The 21,504-nt window shown below is 39.5% G+C and overlaps 1 protein-coding gene across 8 annotated transcripts in view; it reads right to left on the reverse strand.

Annotated features, from left to right (window-relative positions):
- The window catches only part of clcn3 (chloride channel 3), a 41,644-nt gene that overhangs the window by 8,126 nt on the left and 12,014 nt on the right, over positions 1–21,504 (reverse strand). For 5 of the 8 annotated variants that reach the window (XM_038270295.1, XM_038270291.1, XM_038270297.1 and 2 more), the window contains 10 exons: positions 7,113–7,273; positions 4,097–4,196; positions 2,426–2,613; positions 1,982–2,104; positions 1,692–1,898; positions 1,542–1,622; positions 1,201–1,453; positions 777–1,069; positions 495–681; positions 20–418 (listed from right to left, as the gene is read on the reverse strand). In XM_038270295.1, coding sequence (XP_038126223.1) covers positions 20–418; positions 495–681; positions 777–1,069; positions 1,201–1,453; positions 1,542–1,622; positions 1,692–1,898; positions 1,982–2,104; positions 2,426–2,613; positions 4,097–4,196; positions 7,113–7,273 — 1,992 coding nt within the window. Of the gene's footprint in view, positions 1–19; positions 419–494; positions 682–776; positions 1,070–1,200; positions 1,454–1,541; positions 1,623–1,691; positions 1,899–1,981; positions 2,105–2,425; positions 2,614–4,096; positions 4,197–7,112; positions 7,274–14,274; positions 14,531–20,592; positions 20,725–21,504 lie in introns of those variants that run through there. The other 3 variants (XM_038270293.1, XM_038270292.1, XM_038270299.1) reach the window with 3 other exon arrangements.

The raw sequence follows: 21,504 nt of genomic DNA on the forward strand, positions 1-21,504 counted from the left end.
TATTTTACTGCAGTTTTACCTATAGCAATAGTTATGTCCCTACGCAGAGCGAAGCCCACCAGTCTCTGCGACTCCTTAGACACGATCACTGGAAAACCATTATAACTGGTTTCATTGATGATACCCTGCAGCTCCTCGACTGTCAGGTCGTCCTGCGTCAGCACCGCCAGTGGAGGGTCGCTGCTCCGGGGCCTCATCACGTCTCTGGCCAGCGTGGTGTGTGTGAACTCCTCTTTGGCGTCCAGGAAGGGGTATCCGTTCAGACGGATGTGGGCCTCGTAGATTCCCTCGCGGCCGAACGCATCACCCACCCATTTGCTGGTCATGATGGCGGCCATCAGGGGGACGATGTATTCCAGCCCGCCTGTCAGTTCGAACACAATGACCACTAGTGATACGGTCATACGTGTCACTCCGCCTAAAGGACATTGGAAACACTTTTCAGAACAAAAAGGAACCGATTGGGAAAGAAATAAAGGAGAACTCTGACCCACCCAAACACGCTGCGGCCCCCACCATGGCGTAGAGGCCTGGGGTGATGCAGTCCGCTCCAACCTCGCACCACTCTTTGAACAAGAACCAGTCGTGGTGGTAGTAGGCGAGCTGCTCCATGGCGATGCCGACAATTCGGCCCGCGATTGCTCCAATGGCCATGCTGGGGATGAACAAGCCTGATGGTACCTAAAGGACCAGACACAGCGAGAGGTTCAGCTGATTTTAAGATCTGGAGCAGACACCTTTTAGTTTGCTACGCAGGGGGGGATCATGCAGATCACCTTTAGTCCAAAAGTGAATATAGTCATGATGATTTTAAAGATGAGAGCCAGGCAGAGCTGCCACATGGCCGAGTAGACGCCTGGTCCCGCCGGCTGGTTGGGGTTGTCCGTGTAAGCGGTGCTGCCGTTCATCTCGCTGCGGTACTTGCAGAGTGCGGAGGTTTCCAGCGGGCCGCAGTCTGTGAACAGCTCTTTGATCAGCTCGCTAGTGTTCTGACGGGTGTAGGGGTTTGGAAAAGCAACCACTGCTGTTATGGTGGCGACTAGGATCACCTCCAACACCGGGTACTTCCCTAAAGAGAGACAAGAGTCAAACTAACACCTCAACTTAATGCTGGGTTCAAAGAGACTCATGGCTCTAAGCACCTTAGCTACGATTTACATAGCAGTAAACATCGAGAATTGGGAGGAGGAGGATAGTTACCAAAGCGTGTGGACTTGCGTCTCCTGCACCAGGCGATGTTTGTTCGGATGAAGAAGGCACCCCAGAGCCCCCCGAACACACCCAGAAGGATGAAGGGGATGAGCTCAAACAGGTACCAGGGAGTGTGATACTCCACGTAGAACAGTACCAGCCGGCTGTTACCAAAGGGGTTGATGGAGCGCAGCACGAAGGCCGCCACCAGGGCGGCGAAGAAGGAGCGCCACAGAGTCTTTAGAGGGAAGTAGTAGCTCACCTGAAGGGAGGCAGCAGAGCGTGGGTGATTAACATTCTTAGTTGTGACTCACAATTTTTAAAATTCATTGATATCTTAGCCGGGGTACCTCTTCCAAGCTGAAGAGAACTCCTCCTATCGGTGCGCCGAAAGCTACAGAGACCCCAGCAGCGGATGCAGCCGATAAAACCTAAGAAGGCAACAAAAAGGTCTCAATGGACGCTCTATACCTAAAATCCCCAAACATCCACTTCCTCACCTCTCGCTTCTTGGCCTCGTTCTTGCTGTACTTTGGGAAGAGGTAGGAGAAGATGTTTCCACAGCAGCAGGCCACGTGGACCAGGGGGCCCTCCTTCCCCAGGCTGAGCCCAGACGCCACAGCCAGCACCAGAGTGATGGTCTTAATCATCAGGGTCCACTTACCCAAGTAGCCCCGGATGATGAACCCACTCAAGATTGTCTTGATCTGAGGGCAAAAAGGAACGTTATCAATCCTGAAACGCATTAACCCTGAAGCCAGACACTAGATGATCTCATCGTTCTCCTCACCTCAGGGATTCCTGAGCCGCAGGCATATGGAGCGAAAACCTTGACCAGACAGACGGCCAGGAAGGCAAAGGACAGAGCCCAGTAGATATACATGAAGTAGTTCATGATGTAAGAGCCGGGGCCCTGCAGAAAAAAGGAGCCATAACCTGAAAACCTTAGGATCAACCATGAAAGCCAAATTTGACAGAAAATTAACCTCTACTGCTTCAAACCATGAACCGACTCGTAACCGTTTTTTCTTAATCATTAAACAGAAAGTATCTCTACATTTCAGAGACAGAAAACTAAAAACACAGGTTTCGTATTTAAATTCTTTCTGGATTTCTCTTTCAGGATTTCAGCTGCTTTGGTTCATTGCCTTTCTTCACAATGACGGCTGAAAACAAAAAGCTTCAGCTAAGACAGACCAGACCGATCTCCCTTCAGCTGACTGTGTAGGTCTACCTCGGCCTGCCCCAATATTAGCTCAGCCCAGCTCTTCCACTGAGTACACTTGTCCCGCTCATCGAAGGTGGTCTCATTGGATGTCCAGCAGCACTGCTCGTGGTTGAACCACATGGCGCTCAGGCAAACCCCCTCCTTCAGGTCATTCATCCAATCAGCAGCAATGTCAATCAGGCCAGCCAAAGCACCTGGCAGAGGGAGAGAAACAGGAAGGAGGAAGATGGGGAGAGAGAATGGAGATAGGGAGGTGAGAAAGCAGGAGAAGAGGGAAAGGAAAAAAAGACAGGAGGGTGGTGAAGCTAGCTTGCCTGTTTAGTCTGGACTCAGGCTACTGATAATAAAAACCTTTAAATTATGAAATCTGGATGCAAGATATTAGACATTTCCTTTTGTATATTTGCTTCTTTTTCTATGTCTGCTTCTGTCTCCTTGAGCTCCAGTCGGCCCCGGCGGATGGCCGCTCACACAGAGTCTGGTTATTCCTGTTAAAAGGGAGTTTTTCCTCTCCACTGTCGCTACAAGCATGCTAAGTGTGAGGGATTGCTGTTTGTGTTGCGCCGATACCAGTATCAGGCAGGACCCCAATCCAGCACTAAAATGGTGGTATCCGTATACCAAGAAAGTACCAACAAATAGGGCACCGATAACATTTTGAGAGCCAAAAGTTTTCAGGTAGGCAATAAAAAGTTCTACTGGATTCACTTTGTATTAGTCTGTTTCACAAAGGTAGGCAGCAGCGTAACAAAGCCATGAGGGCAATTATTTTACATCAAAGTAGTATTCAGTTCTTCATATATACACACACATACATCAATTTCAAACAGATGGTAGTGGTATGGTATGGTATTGGTATCGGGGCCAAAAAAAATGGCATCGCCGCAAGACAAATCGCCATCGAGTCAATGAGTCGATGCAATCAACTGGTTTTCCTTAGATAGAAAACTTTAATTAATTAGACTGCATGATCTGGTTGAATTGTAAAGTGTCCTAAGATGACATGTTGTGAATTGGTGTATATAGATAAACTGAATTGAATTGAATCTAAATTGTGCCTCAGAAATCCTCCAGACTTTTAAAGAGGGATTCCTTAAGAATAACATATTATACTAAATTATCAGAGATTTTCAAAAATGTTTTATAACTAGCAGAGCTAAGCTGGAACGGCCTAGTCAAAGTCCAGGCGTATAACCTAGTCTATTTAAGTAGGCTGGGTTTGAGCTTATTGACAAAGAGAGTTGACCTCTAAACATGTAAGCTGAGATACCCCGCAGGACACAGCAGTGAAAGGAAAGGTTTCCCCTTCAGTTGGAAGAACACAAATGCATGCCACACTTTTCAGATTTCAAACCAAGTATCTTTTTTTCCCCACTTTATGATTTTCGTATACTTGGTGTTGGTCTGTCACATACAACCCCACAGTTTCCATTTTTTAAAGCAGAGAGTGCTTCTATTTTTACAAACATGAAGTGGTTGGATTGTGCAGCCAAGACAGCCGCACTGTGTCTGGTGATGCTCTGCAGAACAGTGTGCTCGTGAGAAATCAGATCAGAAGATAAGGGAGAAAAAGCAGGTGATGCCTGAGGCAGAGCATGTGAGAGTCACCATCAGGAAAAACAACCGCCATTTTGATTTGTTTTTGTTTTTTTTTCCTCCAATCAACAGGTTTGTTACCTGATGCTAAGCCGGTGAGCGTCACAACCAGCCACCCAGACCAAGCGTCGTACAGGCTCTTGGTGAACTCCCATGCCGACTCTTTCTTCTTGCTGTTGATCTGTGCAGAGAAACAATTATGCAATTAAAAATAAACGCATCACAAGCACGATGAACAGGAAACTATCGCTGGCTGATATGCAAGTAGGTCGAAAGGTGGAATAAACTTTGTAATCCGCTGGCATGATTTCCATTGTTGACTTAATAAAGTGGTTTACTACAGCGCTTCCTGTGAGGCAGGAATGGCCCGGTCATAAAAACAAAGTATTCAAATATCATTGAAATTCTTATCAGCACCCAGGAGTTCTGCATTGAAAAACGTGAGGAAGGTTTACAAGGACAAAGAGTCAATATTTGAACAAGGTGTTGAAATAAAGAGGTAGAATTGGTAGAAAGAGGAAGCACGGTGGGGAGTATATGCGAGTTATATAAAAAAAATGTTTAACACAAATTGAAGCCAAGACAAGATTCCACAAAAATGTATGAAATTTTCTTCCGGTTGCAGAAGATAAGACTTCGTTTCATTTTTAGACCACTAGGACTATAAATGTAACACAAATACCTCATAGGTTAATCAGTAATTTTTATTAAGCTCTTGAGTTAAAAATTCAAGACCTTTTGAGAAGTAGTGCCAAAAACATAAAGGAAGATGAAGGTAACAATAAGGTTAGGAGCTCAGCTCAGTTCTCTCCAGTAACATAAGGTAAACCTCAGGGCTCTGTTCAAGGACCCCTACTCTTCCTGCTCTCCTTGGGAACATTTTGTTTAAATGTAATATTTGTATAAACTGCTACATAGATGACACTCAGCTCGACTTATCTAGTAAATCTAACTCTATACTCCTGCTGTTCTCTCTCACCGCCTGTTTGGCTGAAATTAAATCAATGTAAATTTCCTCTTCGTATAGGATCAACCATAATTGAATGATTTTTTTCCTCTCTCTTCAATGACGGAACGATAATTAGGTCAGGTGTTTGGCTGGTATCCTTAATCGCTCCCTATTATTCACTTCTCTCATTTTTAATCATCTCGTCTGCATATTTTCATCTATGTAACAATATTTTCCCCTGGGTCCACCGTTGTTTACATTGATTGCTTTCCTTAAAACAGTGTTCCTACAACGTAAGGCTAGTTAAATTTAAGACGTTTTAAGACCTTTTTAATGCTATTTGAGCTGAACTTTAAGACCATTTTTACAAATAGCCAGGTTTGGTCACAGTGTTTGAGAACGCTGTACCTCCACTTTCAGGGTGGGAGGACACCTGAACATTGTCAGGAGATGCAGGTATGCGCTCCCGGTTGTTGATGTCCAGGGTAGAAATGAGAGTTGAACAGAGGTGGGAGATGGGGGTGTGCTTTGGTGGCGCAGTGGTTAGCGCACACAACCCATGTACGGAGGCCTTAGTCCTCGACACGGTTGACCGGGGTTTTAATCGGACCTGTGGTCCTCCCCCTTCTTGTCAGCCTGCTGTCCAAAAAACGAGCTACTAGTGCATCCAAAAAATAAATAAAAAAGAAACTGGGAGATACCTGGTTTTTGTTGGCAGCTCGATTTTGAGGCTTGATTCATATCTTGCAGAAACATTTCACAAAACACACCATGCCTCGTACGCATTTAACCCACGATAAATAACTTGGGTTGCGCTGGAAAAAACGATCTAGAAATAAGGAAAAATGTCTTAAATTAAGTGTCTTTACCCATAATTTGAGTAGGTAAATGAGATAGTTTGCCAATAGAATGAGTATTTTTACTCTTAAAATAAGATAATTAGATAATATGCACTTGAAATAAGACAATGCCATTGTGTTTTCTTATTTTAAGTGTAAAACTGTCTTGTTCCATTGGCAAAGTGTCTCTTTTACTTCCTCAATCCAAGAAGAAATGCACTTATTTTACGTAAGAAAAATTGACTTGATTTTGATTTTTTCCAGTGTGGACAGCCTGTTTTCATTAAATTTACACTTTCCCATAATTTACCATGAGATGCATTAGGTAAATTATTTAACATAAATAAATGTTACTGTTTATTTTGAGACCACTTACAATCCTAGAAGCCTTGTTTTTAGATTCATGAATTCAATGCCTTTTAAGACTTTTTAATGATCCGTGGGAACTCTGTTAAAAGTTCCACCTGAATCTCCAAATGTTCCAGAACTCAGCGGCTCCTATTTTCATCCAAACATCTTCTTTTCACCAAATCCGCTTCATTGGCTGCCGAAAAATTCAAGATCCTTCTGTTTACTTTCAAGGTCACAGAGAACTGATCTCCATATAGTAACCTACTAACGTTTCTTCAGGTCCTCCTGTATCACGGGTTCCTCTGTTCATCTCAACTCCAATAGGAAGCAGAACTTTCTGCCAAACTCTGGAACTCTCCAACCACAGATTCATAATCCAGACTTCAAATCCACAGAGTTCAGGAATATTTACTCATTGGGATTAAACTGTTCAACATAAACTATTTGAAGTTATTTTATTTTCCCATTAGGCTTTATTGTTACCTTTTTTGTTTGTGAAATGAAGTTGAGTGTTATGAAAGGTGCTCGTAAATAAAATAATTATTACTCAATATTCTAGATACGACTAAAAAAAAACAAACACATGGAAAAACAACCAGAAGCCTCAAATGAAGGTAAAAAGAATTGAAAACAATTACATTGTTTTAAAAGAGACATATGATGAACAGTGTGGAGAAAATTCACAGTTTAAAGTAAAAAATATTGAAATGTTTATAATATTCAATGATGTTGCAGAATCTCTACATTCAGAAAAAAGGTTATGTTTAAATTTTGACCAAAGATCATCTTAAATTTCTTTCACTTTTTACAGTTTGGATCTACCTGCATGGATCTATAATGGCTGTTTTATATGAAAACAGATTAATCTGGATTTATTTAGAAGATGTATTATAATGCAACTGTGTGTAAAGAGTGCTGACATTAAATGCTGTTTAGACGCTCCTCTCCATCTCCTCACCTTTCTGTGTCTCTCGCGATCTTTGCACTTCTCGCGAACCCAGTCGATGGTGTGGAAGTCATCGTACGTCCCGACTCCTGGAATGGGTTCCTCCAGGAAGTCCAACAGATGGGTGCTACTACTGGCTGCTCCACCCCCATTAGACATGGCGTAGTTAGAGCCTGGAGAGCAAAATGAGAGAGAAAGACTTGGTACAGCTAACCCACATCCTGTTCGGTATAACTTTCACTTCTCAAAGCTTCAATTTAAGGGTTATAAACCATTTTGTGATAAACTAATCACAATCCCCTTTAAATCACAACACTACTTCTTTCTAAATGCAAACATTCTAAGTTTAATATTTTGTTTTACTGTGCAAAAGAATTCAGCTGCATTGTCATCAATATTTTTTACTTTTAATTCACAAAATTGGTTTATTTTTTTAGTTCACTTCTAATAAAAAAATAATAAATTCCAGCTCATAGACAATCAGAATGGCTAAGTTCTGCATCAACGGGTCAAAGTTGATGGAAGCCGGAGCTCTGATATGGGCCACAAAGTTCTTCTCAGTTGGTCTACTGCAAACATTGGCAGCCAGGTTAGAAAAGCCTGTGTGGTCATGTTATCTAACCATCTCTGTCTGTTAATGAAGCAAAGGCTTATCTGATTTTTAGGTTTTCAGATCAACAAAACAAAGCAAAAGATTTTCCTACAAAACATATAAATACATGCTCTGATGCAACTGGTTGCCTTTCCTAAGACTGTAAACAAAAAACCTGAATTGCTGTTTAGAAAGCTGCATGCATTTCCACAGCTTGAACCTAAACAAGACACGAAGAACCAGTCCTCCCATTCCATGTAAACCCGCATAATGATCGAGACAGTGGCTGAAGGACATAATATATAACAGGAAATATTTTGTTTTCAGAAAGATCATTAAAAACTACAAACACATCCTAGGATCTATTTAGGGTGGCCTGTTAGTCCACTGCAGACTGCAGTGCACACATAAATATGGTGGAACCTAAATCCAAACTGTTTAAAGTATGGTTCATGTTCTAAAGGGAGCTCAGGTGAGCAGAAAATGAAGAAAAAATAAACTATTAAGTGAAAAAACTGAGTAAAACTGGGCTAATATTTCACAAGAGAACATATGTAATTTTTTTTAATGTCATATGCAGAAAGAATTGTTTAATTTTAGTTTTACCTAAAATGTTTTTGTGGACAAGTAAAAACAAACATATTTTGCTCATTGAAGGACAAACATAAATATCTATTAACTTTTTGTTGCATGTACCAAAAAGGTAATGAAACTAATTTCCTTGTGAAAAATACCAATATTCATAATTGGTTGGCCTTTAGCATTTGGTTCATCATTTCCCCATCTAGACTTAACATTACCTTCATCCATTCTGGTCAAGTTTATATTCTAAAATATTCAAATGATCCCTACTTTATGTGCACTAGTGCTGCAACTAACGGTTATTTTGCAAATCGATTAATCTGTTGATTTTTTTTTTTTATCAATCGGAAGGTCAAAGTTTCCTTGAAGATTTGTTTACGAAAACAAACCAGGTGAAACTAAAATGTTTCCACTTGAGGAGTTCTGGATAGAACATACTGATGGATAAAAAAGCTTTTTTAATACTGAATGCAAAATGTTTACATATTTATTCACAATCTTGGTATAATTACTGCTCTAAGTGGGTTGCTCTGTTTTTTATACTCCAGGTTAAGATTAATTGATTACTAAATGATTTGACGACTATTTCAATAACAGATGAATCACCATTAATCCGATTAATTGTTTCAGCCTGAATATGCTCCCCCAGGCAGATGCATCCAGGCATGCTCGTTTGACTTGGAAAGGTATTTTCTAAGTAAACTAATTAAAAAAGAAAATGATAATTCAGTTAATAATGACTTGGACAACTTGAATAGAAAAACATCAGAAAAGTTGAGTCCGACATAAGATTTAGAAATCCTGACAGATAGAAGAGCAATCTGAGGCTGTAATGTCGCCTACTTCTGAAGAGAATTACTCATCTCCGAAAACAAAGGCAGTGTTGTGTGTATTACTGAAGGGAGAGGATGCAGACAGAGCGAGGAGAGTAGCAGAGATTCAGGCACAACTCGTTTCTCCTCTATGCACGCGTTCAGCAATATCGGCCCGATTCTTAGAAATACGGGCTTCCACGTACTGAGCCGAGAATTTTAAAAACGGAACCCACAGCCGGACGGCGGCAAGTATAAACAAGCTGGCTCAAAAAATAAATGTTGGGATTATTAGGGCTTCTTTTGATAAGCTTCTTGTTATATATGATCATATTGACCTGCAGGGATCAATCTTTGATCAATGAGGATCTAATTGAAGTTTTTTATTTTTATTTTTGCAGCTTTTAAAAAACTCACATTTATTCAGTTAAAGTTATGCGCATTATAGAAAAGGCTGGACAAGAGGCTTACTCTGTCGCTTATGTGTAAAACAATTTTATGAATAACATAAGTAGGGCAAATAAATTTAAAATCTGTAGAATTTTTGGTAAACAAAAGCCAAAAGGAATCCCGTTTGAAGTTCACCAAAAGCGGTGTCTGGGAGACATGAAAGAAGGTGCGATGCTCAGATCCTTTGACAACTTTTATTGTCATTTTGTATACACAGAGTGTATACAAAACAAAATTTCCTTTAGTAGAGCTTTTAAACAGTAAATGAACATTTATCCAAACTGACCCACGAAAATGTTTGTGTGTTGGAAAAACAACTAACACCACACATCAACCAGGAGACACTATTCCCATAGTGAAACACCACAGTGGATGCATTATGCGGTGGGAATACTTTTCGTCAGTGAAAGAAACCAGAAAAAAAAAATAATAATGGGAAGATAGATGAAGCTAAAGGGAAGGAGAATCCTGGAAAATGTTTGATCAAAGATGTCCATGTGTTGGAATGGCCTAGTCAAAGTCCAGACCTAAATCCAATTAAGAATCTGCATAAAGAATTGTGTTAATGATGCATCCAATCTGACTGAGCTTGAGCGATTTTGTAGAAAAACGTGCATAAATTGATGTGAAGTACTGGTAGAGACACTATGGTACAAAAGGTTTGGCAGTTCATGGAAAGCCGGTTTCACAAAGTCTTTATTTAGAGGAGCTGAATATGAACACACCCCCACTCTACACATAATTATTTACAAAGAACAGAGAGAAAATGATGAATCCTTTTCTATTAGCTTCACAATTATTCACCACTTAATGTCGCTTTCTCTCATAAAAACTGAAGTTGGAGGGGTTTAGCTTTAATAAAGGACGGCATCTGCTGTGGATACTGCAGCTTTATCAGGGTAATCATTGGAAAAATATTTGTTTGTAAAGCTGTAAATCCACACTGACCCATAATAAACATTAAGCAAACATAAGCAGGTAAGTGCAGAGTCATAAACTGGTCATAAAGTGGCATCATAATGCGATTCACCTTTAAAACAAGCTGATATTGACACACCAACAATGCTTGACTAATGGTAGATATTTTTAGATCCCTCGATGTGATCTGCTGGGTTTCCTTAAACAGAAAACCTTTTAATTTGCCTGATTTCACTTAAAGGACTCTAAAAGGCTTTGAGACTATCTATGCATTCTGCAAATGTTTTGATTTGATTTGCAGAAGGAAACTACTATTAATAAAAAGCCTAAATCTAAAGATGCTCTGAAACAAAATGTGTGTCATCTTCAAGCAACTGTGTTGTTGGACAGGTCCTGGAGTCAAACCTGGTCAGAATGAGGGAGACCATCATCTCTGAGAACTCTGTTTACTGAACATTTGAATTAAGGCCAACATTTAAATAACTTGGCTTTGTTTTCTTAAACCTGTGTGGGAGAGGAAAGGAAAACTAGGAAGATTAAGGAGATATTATCGACAACTAAGGAGAAGTAAAGGGGGAGTTTGGACTTTTATTCGTTTAAATGATGCTCTTTTATGTAATGTTATGTAAATCCCTTTATTGTCTGACATTGGAGAAATTCACCTCTGCATTTAAGCCATCCCCTTGGGGAGCAGTGGGCTGCCATTGTGCGGCGCCCGGGGAGCAGTGTGGGGTTAAGGGTTTTGCTCAGGAACCAAGAGTGCAGGCTGTGGGGATTGAACCGGGTAATTGCAACCTTCTCAGAGCACAAACACACTTATCTAACCACTAGGCCAACACTTCCCTAGATAAACCTCTTACAATCAGAATAAATGTAATAAGCTGATGTGATTTTTCTGCTAATCAGCAAATGTAAGCTAGATCAAAGACCCGTTTATATAGTTGTTCTTCTATTTAGAACAACCCACAGGAGGACAGTGAGCACTTGAATGGATTTTATTTGTAAGAATCAGGGAAAACTGCAGGTTTGGTGGCTTGTTTGACATTTCAGGCCCAGTTTCAGAGCTACAGGTCCAGTTAAATGTAGACCTAAAGTGGTCAACACAAAATTATCGATAGATAACATTTTAAAAGACTGCAGTTTGGCAAATCAAAAAGGATTTATATAAATCAATTTTCATTAAAAATAACAATTTTTGGAGAAAAAACAATTTACTGTATTTTCTGATCTACAAGCTTTTTTCCCACGTTTTGAACCATGTGGCTTTAAACATGGTGGGACTTTTCAGTGGATTTTTTCCCAACCGCCAGAGGGGGAAATCAAAGTTGGAAATGAAAGAATAAGGGGCTCCTTTTCATTTAGCACAAGAAGATGCTAACAGCAGGCATGACGGAGAACAAATCTCCCAAATTCACATATTTTTACATTTATTTGCCTCATTAAAGCTGCCGAACCAATGAAGAGACTGGGCTCAACTCCTGCAGGGCTGAAATAAAGGGCTGACAAAGCCCTATATTTCAGTAGAAGCTCTAGCCGCAAGAAAAAAAGCTAACGGGAGCTAGCACTCTTCGTCCCTACTCTAGAGCTCCCCCTACGCCGAGTGTGGCTTATGTATGTAGTTTTCCAGTTTTTTCAAAATATGTAGTGGGCGCGGCTTATAGTTAGGCGCGACCTATAGTCTGGAATATATGGTAATTCTCCAGAATTAGAAAAAATATAAAACTCTAAACATTTTTGACTTTTTAAAGACATGATAGAAGCCCAAGATAGAAAATTAAACCAAGTTGAACAATAAATTATCTGGGGATTTAATATGAATTTTTAACCATGACATAAAAACTGATTTACTGCTTCAAGCACAAAGTACAATTACATCAGTAGATAATAAAACAACCTACAGAGAAAAAATGAACTTTTATTCAAAGAACTGACACCTAACTAGTGAGATAAACAGGGAAAACCCTCCTGGCGATGCTGCACCGATGCAATGGAGTTTGATGAGCGGCATCAGGGAAAGCAAAGCAGTGGTGACGACACGGAAAAGAGAGATTCAAGTGGACTGCGTTGGCATCTCCAGCATAATGCTTTCTATGCTCCAGCAAACATCCAGACAAAAGAAACATGGACACATACACATGAGCGCAGGGTTTCAGTTTCTCCCCTGTGTGCAGGAGCACCATGATGCTGCAGGTTCTGCATTAGACCGACATGCTGCGCCATGAAGACAACGGTTTGCTGCTTCTATAAATGAATAACAACGAATAGAAACTGACTAACATGAATCCATTTCTGATAAATCAACAATATCTTATAATATTCGTAAAGTATGGTGACCAGCCCTTCTGATGAGTAAATCAGCTCAGGGAGGTTTACAGGCAGCAGGTTAAGACCCTGCATCAGCAGGACTGAAGCAGAGTTAGCCTGCTCAGCCGTCATGTGATCAGGAACTGACCCTAACAACCCGACTGGCTTCTGAGGAGCCCTGCAGCTCAACGACTACAAGACTATAGGAGGACGGAGCAGGAAGGACGGATCAAAGCCCTCAGAAATATCAAAGACACAAAAAATTTTTCTTCTGTACCCAGAGGCTATCAATTCAGATATTTAATTCTGACAGCAATAGTATTTAAAATAAAAAGTTCTGCTTGTTCTTTCATTTCCCTAAATATAATTAATGGATCAGTAAAAGTTTATAAAATACTTGTATGAAGAATAGGGTTTCATAAAAATGTATACGTTTATTCTGTACTACTGTCGATGTATTGTTGCATGCATTTTTATCTTTATTTTTTTTATTAGTGCTTTAGTTGCTGCTTGTTCATGATTTATATAGTTAGAAAGTTTTTTTGTTGTTGCCAATATTTAGTTTTGATGCAGACAATCAATAGGTACAAAAAATGAAGATTTTGAGTATTTTACCTGCTGACTGATTGGAGCTGATGGAGGGAAAACTGAGTCATTGATTGTTATGTATTTGTGTTTATTTTCCCTGTGGACTTACCAACATGGAAAACATTTCAAGTGTGGATTCAGGGAATTACATTTAGGTGATTTGTACTCCACAAATACAAAAAAAAAAAGAGGGTCAAAAACCTTCAGGTTATTAACCCCAGAATCACTATATTACCAAAGTTCTATTTTGCAGTAACATCGTACAAACATGTATGAAATAGTTCACAAGAATAAATCAAATTATTTGCAATCTGCATTTGCTTATCGGCCTGACAGAGCAGGACAATCCAGATCATTTAGCCAAGTGCAAAGAGAAATAAAAGTGATGACAGAGGATGGAGAGACTGCACATGTTCTTAGCGTTCTGGGACTGTTTTGTCTCTGCTCACTCACCGCGATAATCTAACGAGGCTAAAAGGAAGAACCACGATGACAAATATGCGTGCAGGAAGGCCAAGATAAAGGCCATTAAACGAAAATGTCACAATAATAACCAGAGCGATCCTGCAGAACCAGTTACGTATGAAACCAGCTAACAGGTGTCACTACATTGTTCATACGTGAACATTAAGTCAGCATATGGAGATCCAGAAGGTTCAACGTGTCTCTCAGTTGGGAGAACAGACCAGATATCTCAGGTGTTCTGCAATCAGGCTGAGCTCTAATGTTAAACTGGCTCCTACTTTATCTCCTCATCACCCACACAGCTGATCAATGATCAACAGAGAGCTGAACAGCGACAGCAGCCTGCCGTCTGTCCACCTCCCATCTGGACACACATGCTCCCTGAGGAAGAAGAGGAAGGATGTCGGCCTCTGTTGCTAACAGAGGCGAGAGGGAATCGGGAATCAAAAGAGACGAGGCGTACCTCTTCTAGGGATCACCTGCAGGGGAATGGTGTCCCCTCCCCCGTCGTAGGGCAGATAAGGGTCGGCCGCTGCGTCCTCCTCCTCCATGCTGACGCTTGAAAAGAAGCGAGGCTAAATTGAGCTGGCCTTCAGGGAGCTGAGGTCGCTGCGTGCGCCGTTTGCTGCCGTCGCTGCCATGTTTACCAAAGGCAGACAGGCAGGGCTGTGTGACGCTGAGAGCGCATGTGTGTGTGTGAGTGTGTCAACGCGCAGTCCTCTCTCCCCTCCCTTTCTTACTTGGTTGCTCTCCACTGCAGCAGCTGACTGAGAGCTGATGATGTCATCTCCCTCCCTCCCCAAACGCACACACATATCTGGGTTTTACAGACTTACTGAGGACCTTGCATTGACTTCCATTCACTTTCTATGGAAAAAAGGTCCTCACTTTACATGCAAGTCCTCACTTTAGTAGTAAAGTGCAAGAACACACGCTCAGAAAGCCGATCACGCCGAGCCGGTCAGCCTGGCCTGCTTTGGTTGCTATGGGAGGTCTGACAGTCCTGCCTGAGTGGGACAGACCATAGTGTCAGATCATAGGGGGGTTAAAGGGGAGAGCTAAAGGACACGTTATGATTACTTAACATCTTGTTAGTAATCAGTAGTCGAGTTGTACAAAAAAAAAGAAGAAGCTGTATGGTGGATTTTTTTTATTTTGGAAGTATACCTAGCCTAATTAATATATTCTATTAACCTAAAGCGATATGCATGGAATGGTTGTTACATGTCAGGTGCGCCGGTCTTTGAACTTTTCAAGTTCAGGTCTGCATCTTTTCAAGTCAAGTATTTCTTTATTCAAATTCAATTAATTAAATTGAAAGAGCTGAAATCCTTTTCAAAATCTGAATAAACTGCTAACAAATTCAAATACATTAGAATTTGTCTGAAAATGAAATAAGCCTGTATAAAATATAATAATTTTACTCACCTTTCTATTATTCATTTACAGTATTTATTTTATAAAATAGACTGTTTATCAGAAAATCAGTATCTCTTCTAATGGCAAATTTAAAGTAAGCTAGGCTACATGCTGGTAATGAATGAGTTATAACTATTCTAACAGGTCTATATTTACCATTGATTGGACCACAGGCATTATCTAGCGTCTTTTAGGACAGCCAATAGCAGCCTTTCTTGCTGGGGAGTAGGCAACACTGGTGAAGGGATGAGAAGAGCAGCTACTGAAGAAAAATTCTAAATTTTGACAATAAAAAGTGTAAAAAAATATATAATTAAACTGAAATGGATCTCAGAGTTCAAAAAGTTCTTGTTCTCCGCACATCCCATACTGCTGAGTTTCTTCTATATTGTTCCTTCCTTCTATACTTTTTATTTATTTTTTGTATTATTTGTAAAGTGACCTTGAGTGTCAAGAAAGGCGCTGTTAAATAAAATGTATTATTATTATTATTTTTATTATTATTAAGAGCCAGCACCATTGCAGCCATGCAAATTCTACAGGCAACTGTTAGGACAGCTCAGTGACAGCACTAGGGGGAGGTTTCATAATTGAGATATTAAAAAAATACAGTTTTGACTAGTTCAAAGTAACTGAAATATCTTTATTATAATGCCGGATGTGTGACGCTTTAAATGATAAATCAGATGACGTCATTTGAGATATCTCAAAATGCATTATGACTCTCCAAAATGTGATTAAAGATATCTTGAATTGTTATGTTTCCCTAGAAATAATATAAAAATATAAAAAATCATTAAGGGCAGTAAAAATTTAGTAAATAATGTTTGTCTATTCTATAAAAATTTCTGTATCTCTATAATGGGTCTGTATTACGAATTGCCTTCTCAATTCAGAGGGCCCCATGCCTGTCTTTGCCTAGGGCCCCAATTTTCCTCAATCCGCCCCTGCTACGATTCTCTCCTCCAGGTTTCAACTATTGTGCCGAGATTAGCTGCCCTGAGGTCGCATCGCCCTAAACTCACACCTATTGATGAGAAAATGGATTTGAAACATGAAACACAAAAAGGGCACTTTTGCAAATTTTTTGTTCTCATATTTCTTGTACATTAATGCCTTAAAATTGATAGTTTTTGTGGACAAATAAATTCAAATTAATAGGATTTTACATGTATGGAGACACGTTTCAGTCTATGTGCTACAGTCAGTGTGCTATGAATAAATTCTCTGCTCAGTGGATGGTAATTCCTGATTTTGCTATCAAAACCATTCTAGATCATTTCTGACATTTTATTTCTGACACTCCCCTCCTAATTTTTACATTCCCTCATATCGTGTTGTCTTTGCCGCTTGGCCGCAATGCTGTTCAGAACAATGCAGGCTGTGCACTACTTGTAAGCGCACAGCCTGCCAAATTTTGAAAGGGCAATATTATTGCCATTACTGTTGATATATAATAGAAATGTAAACATTCAGTGATAAAATGTCACAGGGGATGGATAGAGGGATGGTCATTTAAAAGGGGGATGATTTTTAAGAATTTTTTAAGAAGGGGGATGCCATCCCCCCTCAACTCGACTACTGTTAGTAATAATCAATACCTCGCTAATATAAACCAATAAATGAAAAAACTGAGTAAAACTGGGCTAATATTTCACAAGAGAACATATGTATTTCCTGTAAAAATTAACATTTTTTGAGACATCACACATGATCAAAATACATCAATATCACCTTTAATTACTTTTTATTCGAATCTAACGTAATATTCAAATAAAGGTTGGAACATCTGTCATTGCTTAAATCATTCTTTCATTTCCAAAAATGTACATTTTCGATAGTCGAGTTGGATTTCTTGAACAGATTTTTTTTTCTCCCTGAAGGATGCTGCATAAAAAAAAAAAAAATTATGTTACGTCAGAACTTTTCTACTCACGCATAAAGTTGTTAGGGGTGATTTTAAATCAGTTTTCGTTAATTTCTTCTCATATTTGTATTGAAATGCTAAATGTGCAGTATTAAGAATCGCTGATTGCAAGACAACAACTCTATCCAGCAAGCCAGTGTTGATTAAATCCTCAATGGAGGCATAAAGGAACCATATCCAAATGGTACCAGCAGCATCTGGACGATTGCATTTTCCTAAATATCTTTTTATGCAAAAAAAAAAAAGTGAGGTAAAGGGTTTTTGCTCAGGGACACAGAGTGGCAGTCTGTTGGAGGGGGGTTCGAACTCAGAAGCTCAGCTTCCAGGCTCTATGCCCTTACCACTAGGCCACCACTCCCACTATTCCACTGTTCTAGAGCTAAGAAGTGACTTTAGTGACACCACTGCAACTGATGCTTGATAAAATAAAATAAAAAAACTGTAAAAAAATAAAAATAAATATATATATATATATATTCTCAAAAATTTCTCTCCTTTGTTCTTTACCTAATTTGCAAGTTAGATGAAGTTTGGAAGTAGCTTTTTAAAACTATGCTGACCTATGGTTAAGTTGCAAACAGTCGATTGTGCAATATTTAGTAGTAAGGAAAAATAGGGAATAGACTCAAAGCAGCACTCTTTCATGGTAACATAGAGATACCAAAAGTAACTCATTATGTAGTACCTGTCTGAAGAAGCAGCCCATATGCCTAAGGGCGGGATTTTAAACCCCAGTGACCATGGCAGTGATTGGATCACCTCAATCCATAGATTTTGATGAATGAACAATTTCTTGTATAATCTGCTTTAATTCAGTTCGGGCTCATAATCGATTTCTGAGTCAATTCTATCAAAGAAGAATCAGCGGGAAATCAAAAGGTTGAATGGTGCGACAGAAATGCCCAAAAAAGAAATAATAAATAGTTTTAATGACTTTATATCTCCAAAATAAAGACAAGGAAAACACAGATGTAACAACAAAGGTATCAAACAGTTTTCTTAATGTAATGAAATTTATGGAAGAATGGTAATGTTAGGATTATTATCATTGAAGATGTGTTTAAGTCTGTTAATCCCTAATAATACCTCCATGTTGTGTGTCAAAACTATTGTTTTCCCAGGTAGTTTATCTAATCGGGACAATTTGGATAAAAAGTCATCTTCATTCTGCACGTGACAAAGATTGGGGAATGGAATGAGAGCAGTGTCCTTGATCTCAAAACATAGTGTAATATTTTGATAAGGCTGGAGCCATGGATGTCTCCTCATTTACAAATGTGTTTGATGCAATGATGTGGCATATTGGAGTTGTATAAAATGTTTCTTCGAATGATTCGGCCACTTCAACGTGATGTTAGCCTGGTTGGTGAGCAGCTGCCTTCTGTAACCCTAAGCAACTTCTCTGAACTGAGTCAGGTTACAATTTCTGTCAAAATTTGTTGTCATGTCTCATTGTTATTTAACACATATAGCTTTACGAAGTAGTATTTAAAGAGTCTTGAGTGATCTCTTCTCAGTAAAAGAATCGCAGATAAAAAGCTTTCCTTAAAAGTAATAATGGCTTCACATATGCTTAGAATGGGAGTATACACTCACCGGCCACTTTATTAGGTACACCTGTCCAACTGCTTGTTAACACTTAATTTCTAAGCAGCCAATCACATGGCGGCAACTCAGTGCATTTAGGCATGTAGACATGGTCAAGACAATCTCCTGGAGTTCAAACCGAGCATCAGTATAGGGAAGAAAGGTGATTTGAGTGACTTTGAACGTGGCATGATTGTTGGTGCCAGAAGGGCTGGTCTGAGTATTTCAGAAACTGCTGATCTACTGGGATTTTCACGCACAACCATCTCTAGGGTTTACAGAGAATGGTCCGAAAAAGAAAAAACATCCAGTGAGCGGCAGTTCTGTGGGCGGAAATGCCTTGTTGATGCCAGAGGTCAGAGGAGAATGGCCAGACTGGTTCGAGCTGATAGAAGGGCAACAGTGACACAAATAACCACCCGTTACAACCAAGGTGGGCAGAAGAGCATCTCTGAACGCACAGTACGTCGAACTTTGAGGCATATGGGCTACAGCAGCAGAAGACCACACCGGGTGCCAATCCTTTCAGCTAAGAACAGGAAACTGAGGCTACAATTTGCACAAGCTCATTGAAATTGGACAATAGAAGATTGGAAAAACGTTGCCTGGTCTGATGAGTCTCGATTTCTGTTGCGACATTCGGATGGTAGGGTCAGAATTTGGCGTCTACAACATAAAAGCATGGATCCATCCTGCCTTGTATCAACGGTTCAGGCTGGTGGTGTCATGGTGTGGGGAATATTTTCTTGGCACTCTTTGGGCCCCTTGGTACCAATTGAGCATCGTTGCAATGCCACAGCCTACCTGAGTATTGTTGCTGACCATGTCCATCCCTTTATGACCACAATGTACCCAACTTCTGAAGGCTACTTTCAGCAGGATAATGCACCATGGCATAAAGCTGGAATCATCTCAGACTGGTTTCTTGAACATGACAATGAGTTCACTGTACTCAAATGGCCTCCACAGTCACCAGATCTCAATCCAATAGAGCATCTGTGGGATGTGGTGGAATGGGAGATTCGCATCATGGATGTGCAGCCGACAAATCTGCGGCAACTGTGTGATGCCATCATGTCAATATGGACCAAACTCCCTGAGGAATGCTTCCAGCACCTTGTTGAATCTATGCCACGAAGAATTGAGGCAGTTCTGAAGGCAAAAGGGGGTCCAACCCGTTACTAGCATGGGGTACCTAATAAAGTGGCCGGTGAGTGTATATTAAGATGACAGAATTACTTTACGTTTTCCTAACAAGATGGGAAATCTTTCTAAGTAGTAATACAAATATCACAATGATAATGCCTATAAACAATAACCATATGATAATGTAGATAAACAATTAGCAATTAACACCATTAGTTAGCCCTTTCTCTTCCAATTTGCAAATATTATGAAACTGATACACTATTTTAACCATCTGCACTGAAACCCCTTTAACCTGCATAATCAAGAGTAAAGTATGACAATGAGAATAAATGAGAGAAGTATATAGAGTAGTTCTTTCACCATATCTTTTCGGATCATTTCTGAACCAATTTTCCATCAGTAGTTAGATTTGATGTGGATCTCTCCTAAGTGATAATGAACAATAGAAAAAAAAAACAGAAACTTCATCATTTTGTATTTTAAAAGCCTTCTGTTTGTTCCGACACATTTTACCCATCATCATACCAATTAGAAGCTTACAAAAGGTAAAATCCAACATCGTTCACAACCACTAAACTTCAGAGGTGTTGCAAGAAACAGACTAATCCTGCAGATTTTCTTGGATCTGTAATGTAATTTTAGACTCTAGGTAATTATTAGGTAAAAACTACAGATACTTTAGACCTCCGTGGTTCTTACCTGGGGCGGTTGGTGAATCAGGTGATTCCAGCCATAGTTTCTCACCTTCTTCGTTAAGGAATATTAGTGAGATCATAAAAACAAAAGAAAAAAGTCTCTTGTTCCCATAAAACCAGTTTCAGCTTGAGGAGTCTCTTTTATCCTTTTTGTTTTCAGGAACATTCAGAAAAGAAAAACTCATACTAAGCAAATTAAGCCTTTTAGTGTTCGACTCCATGCGATGACAGAGCATCTAGCTAACTGGTCCCCAGTACTTGCCCTGAAGAGGAATTCATAAAGTTTTCTATGGACACACCTCTTGTCAACGTATAAAAAAAAAATTAGGACAAGGTGGAAAAGAATAGCCTCTAAGATAACTCAAGGGAGGCCCTTTAATCAACAGACCTATAGGTATGCTTACATCAGCTGGCTACCAAACAAAAAAACTAAACTGGCTAATTTAAAAAACAAAATCTGAATAGAGTTTTTCCAAGTCTCGTCTTAAGACCCACTTTTAAGCTTTGGCTTTTAACACTGCTTAATGTGTGGTCCTCTGTGTCCTTTTTATTTATTTTAAACTATTTTAAACTTTACTGCTTTTTGTGTGTGTTTGTTTTTTTTGTGGTTTTTATGTATAGTACATTGGAAACATGTTCTGTGGTTATATGTGCTATATAAATAAAGTGCATTGGAAAAACATTAACTTTAGTTTCATCATCAAATATAAAATAGCAGGATATAAATAAACCAAAGAAAAGAACCAGTTTCTAACATCACTGGGTTCAATCAGAGTACTTGAAGAAAAATGAAAGGAGTAAAATATTGAATCACAATATGCTTGTGTAGAAAAATTAAATCTGGTAAAATGTAAATACTATGAAGAAACTTCAAGTATTACTTCTTCTCTAACTACAAAGTGATAATAAGATGAAG

Source organism: Cyprinodon tularosa, unplaced genomic scaffold (assembly GCF_016077235.1).
Source record: "Cyprinodon tularosa strain WSP-4 unplaced genomic scaffold, ASM1607723v1 ctg76, whole genome shotgun sequence".
In the NCBI taxonomy this organism is placed as follows: domain Eukaryota; kingdom Metazoa; phylum Chordata; class Actinopteri; order Cyprinodontiformes; family Cyprinodontidae; genus Cyprinodon; species Cyprinodon tularosa.